The sequence below is a fragment of the Myotis yumanensis genome, unplaced genomic scaffold (genome assembly GCF_028538775.1).
Source record: "Myotis yumanensis isolate MYYU_CA2020_CCGP unplaced genomic scaffold, mMyoYum1.0.hap1 SCAF_16, whole genome shotgun sequence".
Classification (NCBI taxonomy): domain Eukaryota; kingdom Metazoa; phylum Chordata; class Mammalia; order Chiroptera; family Vespertilionidae; genus Myotis; species Myotis yumanensis.
The window spans coordinates 16,740,859-16,749,651 of NW_027223767.1; the positions used below are offsets into that span (position 1 = coordinate 16,740,859).

The following is an 8,793-nucleotide window of genomic DNA, read 5'->3' on the forward strand; positions in this document are numbered from 1 at the left end:
ATGTCACCTCGCGTGTCATAGGTTCGCCATCACTGCACTAGGAGCAGGCTTTGGCCTGGGCCAGCTCGCCAAGTTGGCACTGTTCCCACAGGTGGGCCGAGACGCAGGCACGGAGGGCAGGGCATGGTAGAAGCCCGGTTAGTTAGGACTGTCACTCGGCCCAGGCTGGGCGATCTGGGAAGAAGGAGACGAGCACTCTCTTCTCTGTCTCCTTTCAGTGCTTCCTTCACGCCTGGGCCAGGATGGCTTCTGCTCTGGGGTTGGTATTAGAGGGAAGGTCATGGGTACAAGGCAGGAACCAGCCACCCCACCTTCCTCCTGCATGGCTGGCCAGGGGCCTGGGGCCACGGAACACCCCTGTTTCCCTCACAGCACAAGGTTCGCTGTGCTGGCAGTAGACCCGAGGTCACAGCGGCTGACCCCGGGCACCTCCAGCTCAAACGGCCTCCTCGTCCCCTGCAGGGGAAGCTGCTGCTCGGTGCTGTTGGGGCCTTTGATTGGTCCGGGGGCGTGTTGCTCTATGACAGGCACAGCTGCCGGGGCCAGTTCCTGAACCAGACGGTGGTGGACAGCAAGGCTGGAAAGCACAGCTACCTGGGTGAGGGCGGGGCCCGGAGACCACCTGGGTGAGGGCGGGGCCTGGAGACCACCTGGGTGAGGGCGGGGCCCGGAGACCACCTGGGTGAGGGCGGGGCCTGGAGACCACCTGGGTGAGGGCGGGGCCCGGAGACCACCTGGGTGAGGGCGGGGCCTGGAGACCACCTGGGTGAGGGCGGGGCCCGGAGACCACCTGGGTGAGGGCGGGGCCGGGAGACCACCTGGGTGAGGGCGGGCCGGAGACCACCTGGGTGAGGGTGGGGCCGGACACTGAGGTTTCACCTTATGCTGCACTAGACTTCCATGGACTGAGGGATGGACCCTGGTTAGGGATCTGGAAGCTGAAAATTAGGGCTCCTGGGAGGGGACAGGGCCTGCTCAGTACCGGATTCAGGGGGTGGCCCTGGATGGCTGCCTAGGGAAGGCGGGGCCTCCCTCCACCCCTCACCTCAGTCCTTACGTACTGGGTGTGCGGATGCGTGTATTTAGAGCAGAGCTGTATACATGATGATGTGTGTATGTCACATCTGTGTGGTGGGCAGGAGTGTGTGACCAGCAACAGTGGGTAAGTGGGAGAGCTCCCTGATGCCAATTTGAAGACGATGAGACTGACAGTCTCCTATTTTGTCCTCCTGCGCGGGCCACTTCGAAGGCCTGGCTGGGAAGGTGATGGGGGAGGGGGCGGAGGGCAAAGGCGTGGCCCGTGGGAGCTCCTGATCACAGCCACACCACCCCTGCCCCAGGTTACTCGCTGGCCGAGCTGCACAAGGCCAGTGGTCCTTTCTACGTGGCCGGGGCTCCCCGGCACAAGCATCGAGGGGCCGTGTTTGAGCTCTGGAAGGAGGGCAGAGAGACCAACGTCATGCCAGTGCTGGAGGGAGAGCAGGTGCCTGCCGGGGAGGGACCGCGGACCCTCCATTACAGATGGGGATCGGAGGCCCGAGGGAAAGGGATGGGCTCCAGGGCACACCGTGGGTGGGGGGCCCAGCCTGGGCAGACCTCAGCGCCTCTGCCCTGGCCCGGCGTGTCTGACTGCCAGCGGTGCCCCGCGTGGGGCTCCTGTGTTCCTCTGGAGAGCAGATCCATCTGGAATGACCCAGAGCTGGTGTCCTTGCTGAGGGGCGGGGAGGGCCTCCCGCCGCCCGGTCAGCGAGCTCTCCCTGGGCCGTAGATGGGGTCCTATTTTGGCTCTGAGCTGTGTCCTGTGGACACCGACATGGATGGAACCACGGACCTCTTGCTGGTGGCGGCTCCGTTTTACCACGTTCGCGGACAGGAAGGCAGAGTCTACGTGTACCGCCTGAGTGAGCAGGTGGGAGAGCCTCCGTCTTTGCACGCTGGTGCAGGCTGCGGCCACTGGCCCGGCCCAGGGGTGGGGGAGGTCGAATGGCCCTGGCCCCGTCTTGCGTGGGAAGGCAGTGATGGGGAGGTGCTCAGGGTGGACAGCGGCTCACCCCACCCCCCGTACCCCACTTCCTCATTTTCCCCACCTCATCATCTCCTGTTGGTGGTGACAACACCCCGAGTGGCAGCAGCTGATAAAGCATAAAGCAGGCTTTGCCTGTTACCTCACCTGTTTCTCTAGCACCTGGGAGGTAGCTGTCACTCACACCTTACAGGCGAGGAAGCAGAGGCTCAGTGATGCTAAAACTTGTCCAAGTTCACATACAAGTGTGGGGAAGAGCCAAGACCAGAACCCAGGCCTCCCAAGGGCCAGGCCAGTGCTGCCAACTGCAGGAGCAGAGAGCACAGGACCCGGCTCTACCACTGGCCCACTGAGCCAGCTTGGGAAGGCCCCCGCCTTTGCTGAGCCTCAGACTCCCTGCCAGGGACTCTGCGTTGACAAGGCCAGGGAGCAGGCCTCCCGGGTGGCGATGGGCTGGGCCCCCTCCTTGCCTGTCTGGAGGGCTGAGCTGCCTGCTTGCTTTACAGGGCGGTTCCTTCTCCTTGGTACGCACGCTGAGTGGGCAGCCTGGGTTCCCTGATGCCCGATTTGGCTTTGCCATGGCAACAGTGGGGGACATCAGTCAGGATAAGCTCACGGACGTGGCCATCGGCGCCCCCCTGGAGGGTTTGGGGGCAGGTGATGGCGCCAGCTTCGGCAGTGTGTACATTTACAACGGACGCCGGGGCGGCCTCTCTACCAGCCCCTCGCAGGTAACCCGCAGGGCTCTCTCCTGCCTCTCCTCTGGGACAGTGACCCCTCCCCCCACCCCCGATGTAATGGCCTGAGCCCCAAGTCCGCTCCAGGTCTAAGTGCCAGGCAGTCCCACGGGGTTGGGGGTCCCCAGTGCAGGGCAGAAGTCACTCAGGCTGGTGGGAGGTTCCCGGCCCATCAGGTGGGGCAAGAGCTTGTGGCAACATCTGTCTACCCTGACCTGTACCCCCTTCCTTGGCATTCCCGGCCGTGGCCCTGCCTCAGCTTCTCCTCCCTCTCCTGCTGGCCCTTCTCTGGCTCCATCCAACCCTGCCTGCCTGAGCTCTCACCCCCAGGGCTCTGTTGCCAACCTCTCAAGCTATATCTTTTTTTTTTTTTTAAGTAAAATGATAGACACATGATTCTTTTTTTAAAAAAAATATGTTTTTATTGATTTCAGAGAGGAAGGAAGAGGGAGAGAGATAGAAACATCCATGATGAGAGAGAATCATGGATGGGCTGCCTCCTGCAAGTCCCCCACTGGGCATTGAGCCCACAACCCGGGCATGTGCCCTTGACCGGAACCGAACCTGGGGCCCTTCATTCCTCAGGCTGATGCTCTATCCACTGAGCCAAACCGGCTAGGCTCATGCTATATCTTTTATGGCTCTTTCACCCCCTCCAACTGGCTTCTCTCCTCAGCTTCAGTCCTGTATGTCCAGCTGCCTCCTGGGCACCTCGCCTGGGTGGCTCCGAAGCAGCTCACTCTCCTGCTGCCCAACAGAAAGCAGCCTCTTCCCCCGAGACCTGCGGCTCCTCTGGGCCCCGCCTCCCCCCCCCCTTCCGCCCCCCAACACCCGGATAATCCCAGGCGCCCACACTGGGCACAGTCTGTCAGCCCCGTGTGCATCCCAACATTCCAGCTCTCTCCCAAGCCTGCCCTCCTGCCTCCTCTGCGTCTCCCGCCCTGTGTGTGATTAGACACCCCAGCCCCACATCAGGCCTCCTTGCACCCAACTCCCCTCCTGTTCCCAGCATGGCCCCGGCTGTTTCCTTAGACCTCCCTGCTCGGCCACCCCTCTTCCTGCATCTCCCCTGTCCAGTCCCACACGCCCTTCCCGGCTCCATCCAAACGCCTCTTCCCTGGGAGACCCTGCCCTGCTCTTTCCAACTTCTACGTAATCGAGGGGTCCCCTTGAGAGGTGGGGACCGATGCTGATTTGCTGATTGAGTCACATCCAAAGGACTCTTTTCCCGCCCCCTGCCTTGTGTCTCTCCCTCCACAGCACATCAGGGCCGCAGCGGTCGCTCCCCGACTCCACTACTTCGGCATGTCCGTGGACGGTGGTCTGGACGTGACCGGCGATGGCCTTGCTGACATCACCGTGGGCACCCTTGGTCGGGCGGCTGTGCTCCGGTAGGGGTCTGCCCTGCCTTCTGGGGTCCCAGGCCCCAGCCTCACCCACTTGCCCTGCCCTACGGGACCCCATGAAGATGCCAGGCACTGACAAGAGAGAGTAGGTGGTTAGGGGCCGGGCTCTGGATTTGAACCTCCGCTCTCACTTCACGCTGTGTGCTTGGGCAGGTTGGTGAATTCTAAGTCCCAACTTTCTCATCTATAAATGGGAATAATAGCAGCGCCTACCTCACGGAGTTATGAGGATCCATGGAGAGAATCTATGCCTAGAGTTTAGCACAGTGCCCCATGGTGGCTGCCGTTATTGCTATCGTGGATGTCAGTGCTCCTGTGCCCGTCCCTAAGCGAATGACCAAGTAAGCTGACGGGGCGCCCATCTGCCCTGTGCTCTCCACTGAGCCCCAGACTTGGCTCTCAACTCAGCACCCCTCGTGCTGTTGCTCCCAGGCATCTCAGAGTCAACATGTCTACAATGGCCCTCATCTTCTTAGTCTCCCCCAACCAGCCCCTCCCTGGGCTGCCCATCGCAGCAAATGACACCATTTGTTCAGGACAGAAACCCAGGAGTCATCCTTGATTCTCCTTTTCCTTCCCCTGCTGCCCGTCAACACGTTGTTGGCTCTGCCTCCCAAATAGCTCCCCCTACCACACACTGTCACCTCTCGCCTGGATCACCGCCATGGCGGCGTTCTTCCCTGCCCCCTCCCTGTGCTCCATTCTCCACGCAGCAGCCAGCGATCCCTTCATTCTGCTGCTTAAAACCCCTCAATGGCTCCCACTTAGAGTGAAACCCAAATTCCCTACCCCGGCCTGAGAAGTTCTCCACGACCTGCCCTGCCCCTCCTCCCTCCCTGTCTTTTGCTACCCTCTGTCTCACTAACTGCTCCTGTCATGCTGACCCCTGTGCTCCTCAAACCAGGCTCCTTCCTACTGCAGGCCCTTTGCACTAGCTGTCCCTCCTGCCTGGATCTTTACATAGCTGGCTCTCAGATCTCAACTTAGATGTCTCCTCATTAGCGAGGCTGCCCTGACTACCCAACCTAAGGAGCCCCCAGTCTCCATGACCTTATCCTACTTTATCCTGATCATAGTCTTACCCGAACATAGTATTTTACTGTTTCTTCTTGTTTATTTGCTTGTTGTCTATTTTCCCACTAGAGCAGAGATTTGTCTCTTTTGCTGAAGACTCAGAACAGCAGTGGCCCATGAGAGTTGCTCGATAATATCCATTGAAGGAATGAATGAGCCAAGCACTGATACAGAAGACTGCGGTCACTTCTCATGGTCCTCTCTGCTGTCTTGCTTAGCTCAAGACCTGTGGTGCGCCTGGTGGTGTCCGTCACCTTCACCCCCGAGGTGCTGCCCATTGGCTTCAACAGCAGTGTGGACGTGAACTTGTGTTTTGAAATCAGCTCCGAGACCACAGCTGCCACGTCAGGTAACAGGCAGCCTAGCCGGCCCAGGCAGTGTTGGGGTCATTCCTGTTGGCTTCGGGGCAGGGAAAGAGGATGGGGTGGGTGGGGCTATGTGAGTGATGAGGTTCTGGGGTTTGAAATCCCTCTATTCGGAGCTTAGCTCCTTTGACATTAGGTTCCGTTCAGGGTGAAGTGCCCTAGAAAAGGCCGACCTGCTGGGGAGCCCGCACTCTGCAGGGGTGTCTCTGACCCTGTTGGGAAGGAGGACCTTGGATCCCTTCCTCAGGTGTGAAGGGTTGAGTTTCTGAAAAAAGATTCAGGAAAGGGCAGCCGTTTCTCCATCCCCACCCACAGTGCCCACGGGTGTGCAGGGGACCCTGAGATGTGCTCTTCCTCTTCCTCTCTGATTTACATCTTCGTCCCTGCCCTCCTCGCTCTGTCTCCCTGGCCCAGGTGGGATGGGATGACCTGCCGGAGGTGGAGGCCTGGCCTCTCTTCCCATCCCTTCCTGGCACTGGTTGGGAGATGGTTTCCAGGAGGCAGAGGGTGGGCCCGGCTTTCGCAGCCCAGGCACTTCCTGGCAGCCCAAGACCTCCCCTCCAGAGCCACCCATCAGCAAGAGTCCCCAAGGTGTCGAGTCTCAGCAGCAGTCCCTGAAATGTCTCTGGTTCCTGCAAATAAGAAAGCTCTCTCGGGGTGGGTGGCTTTCCTGCAGAAGGAGGCCATTATCAAATGCGGAGAGGAAATGACGGGCCTATCAGGTCCAGCTGTACAGGTGGAATGATTCAGGCCGTGGAGCCCGCACGGCTGCTGCTGAGCAGCTGTGTGACACTAGGCAGGTGTCTTTCCCTCTCTGGTCCTGGTTTCTGTTCTGCACAGTAAAGGAGTTGGCCCAGGTAATCGGTAAGGTGCTTCTAGCTCTGCTGTCCTCAGGTGTTACTCTGGTTTCTCTCTCCATTCCGTGTTGTTTCCTCTCCTCCTTCTTTTCTCCCTAAATCCCAGCCTCCTCCCTGAGTCCTCCCTCTCCTAGGGAAGAAAGCCTCAGCCCTGGGAATGTGCTGCTCTGGGTTGGGGGTTGGGACACTGAGGGACGCTAGCCAGGTGCCAGAAGACCATGAGAAAAGTACCTTCGAAGTGAAGAAACTCAGAAGTCCAGCCCCAGGGAAGCACCTGGGCGGGGCCACACGCTGGAGGGGCTCCCGGGGAGCCTCAGGCGGGCTGGGTGTGCTGTGTCTGGGGCAGGCCCATCCCAGCCTCATCGGGAAGGTCTGGTCTTCACTCCCAGGCCTCAGAGGGACGTCTCTGAATTTCACGTTGGACGTGGATGTGCTGAAGGAGAGGAAGAGGCTGCGGTGTGCGGACCAGAGAGCTTGTCAGAGCTGCCTTCGGGAGTGGGGCAGTGGGCCCCGTCTCTGTGAGTCCCGCCTGCTCAGCCCCGCAGAGGGAGAGGTGAGTGAGTTTAGGAAAGTCCAGAGGGGTCTGTGCTATGATACAAGAACTGAGGGGTGTGCAATGAAGGGTATGTATCCGTCCATACAAACTAGACAATTAACATAATAGCCCAGCCAGTGTGGCTCAGTGGTTGAGCATTGACCTATGAATCAGGAGGCCATGGTTAGATTCCCGGTCAGGGCACCTGCCCAGGTTGCAGGCTTGATCCCCAGTAGGGGGTGTGCAGGAGGCAGCCGATCAAAGATTCTCTCCTATCATTGATATTTCTATCCCTCTCTTCCTCTCCCTTCCTCTCTGAAATCAATTTAAAAATATTTTTAAATATATATATATTTTTTAAAAATGATAGATCAGGAACCACATAATAGCATGGGTGATGAAGTTAATTGTTAGAAATCCAAATGAAAGAAATGTGCTGAAATTGAACACTAACTATATCTCTGAGCTTCCTAGCATCTGAACAGAAAGTGAAATATTCTAATTGCTGTTTATTCCTTTCCCCTGTCAACTGACCTAAAAGTGGAGCTGAGGGTCCTTCTTCAAATCATTATCAGAAAAACTGAATGAGAGAAAGTAGAAATAGAAGGACAAAGGTTATTATTTACGAAGGTTTCCACCTGACAAAGGTGTCTACAAACACTCACAGAAAATGTATTTGTCGTAATACTTTTTGTAATACTTTAAGCAATAAAACAATAAAAAAAATTTCTTTCAAACAGAAAAAAAAAAAAAAAGAAAATGTATTTGTCAGGACTCAGGGCCTGACTGGCCCTAGAACTTTGGACCTATAAGGATCATTTATTCCAACAACCTCATGAATTATGCTTCTAACCACACATCTGTCCCCACATCTGTTCCAGTTGTTAATAGGATTAAGAAAGAGTTTCCAGTGAGTCCGTGGCTTCTTTAATAGAAGCATAACTACTCCTTCCACCAGGAGTCATGCTCACCTACTCTCCTGGCTCGAAGCTTCTACCATGGCTCACACACAGAGAAGGGCAAATGCCATCCCAGGATGGCATTTTGTTTTTCACCTCTAATATGTCCTTCATGCTGTTCTGTAAACACAGATGTGACCATGAGTCGTCCCTCAGTGCCTCCCATTTGCTCTCTGAATAAAATCATCAGGTTTTTAAAGAATATATTGTTTTCTTAACATATATTTTTATTGATTTCAGAGAAGGGAGAGGGGGCGATAGAAACATGTATGATGAGAGAGAACCAGTGATCGGTTGCCTCCTGCATACCTCCCACCAGGGATCAAGCCCTGAGCATGTGCCCTGACCGGAAATTGAACTGCCACTTCCTGGTTCGTAAGTTGATGCTCAACCACTTAGCCACACAGGCTGGGCAAAGTTGTCAGTTTTTAACTCCTTAGGATTGGGGTGGAAACCATAAGGAGTTATGAGATTTGAGAGCAGATCCAGGGATCTTTCTAATGCTCTTGGCAGCTTGGTTCAATGACAGCTTCCCTTCAGCCTGGCTTGTTGGGAAGAGGCTTAGGACTTCTGGCTCTCCACTGTCATGGTTTATTTCATGACTACACCGGAGTTAAAGGCATTCTCCTTGTCATCTTCTGCCCCACATCCGACTGCAACTCCGCCTTCCTGGTGACTGCAGCTCTGTGAAGAGGACTGCTTCTCCAACATTACAGTCAAGGTCAGCTACCACCTCCAGAACTCCAAGGACCAGAGGAGCCATCCCCACCCTGTCCTGGATATCTACAGTGAGCCCTCCGCCATCTTCCAGGTGACTGTACCCACAGCTGGGACCAG

The 8,793-nt window shown here is 56.7% G+C and overlaps 1 protein-coding gene across 1 annotated transcript in view; it reads left to right on the forward strand.

Annotated features, from left to right (window-relative positions):
- ITGAE (integrin subunit alpha E) overlaps window positions 1–8,793 on the forward strand; it is a 69,717-nt gene that overhangs the window by 37,174 nt on the left and 23,750 nt on the right. Inside the window, exons 12-19 of the mRNA XM_070393302.1 lie at window positions 463–598; window positions 1,341–1,483; window positions 1,769–1,909; window positions 2,530–2,754; window positions 4,021–4,151; window positions 5,459–5,589; window positions 6,852–7,015; window positions 8,639–8,767. Of these exons, the coding sequence (XP_070249403.1) occupies window positions 463–598; window positions 1,341–1,483; window positions 1,769–1,909; window positions 2,530–2,754; window positions 4,021–4,151; window positions 5,459–5,589; window positions 6,852–7,015; window positions 8,639–8,767 (1,200 nt within the window). The remainder of the gene's footprint in view (window positions 1–462; window positions 599–1,340; window positions 1,484–1,768; window positions 1,910–2,529; window positions 2,755–4,020; window positions 4,152–5,458; window positions 5,590–6,851; window positions 7,016–8,638; window positions 8,768–8,793) is intronic.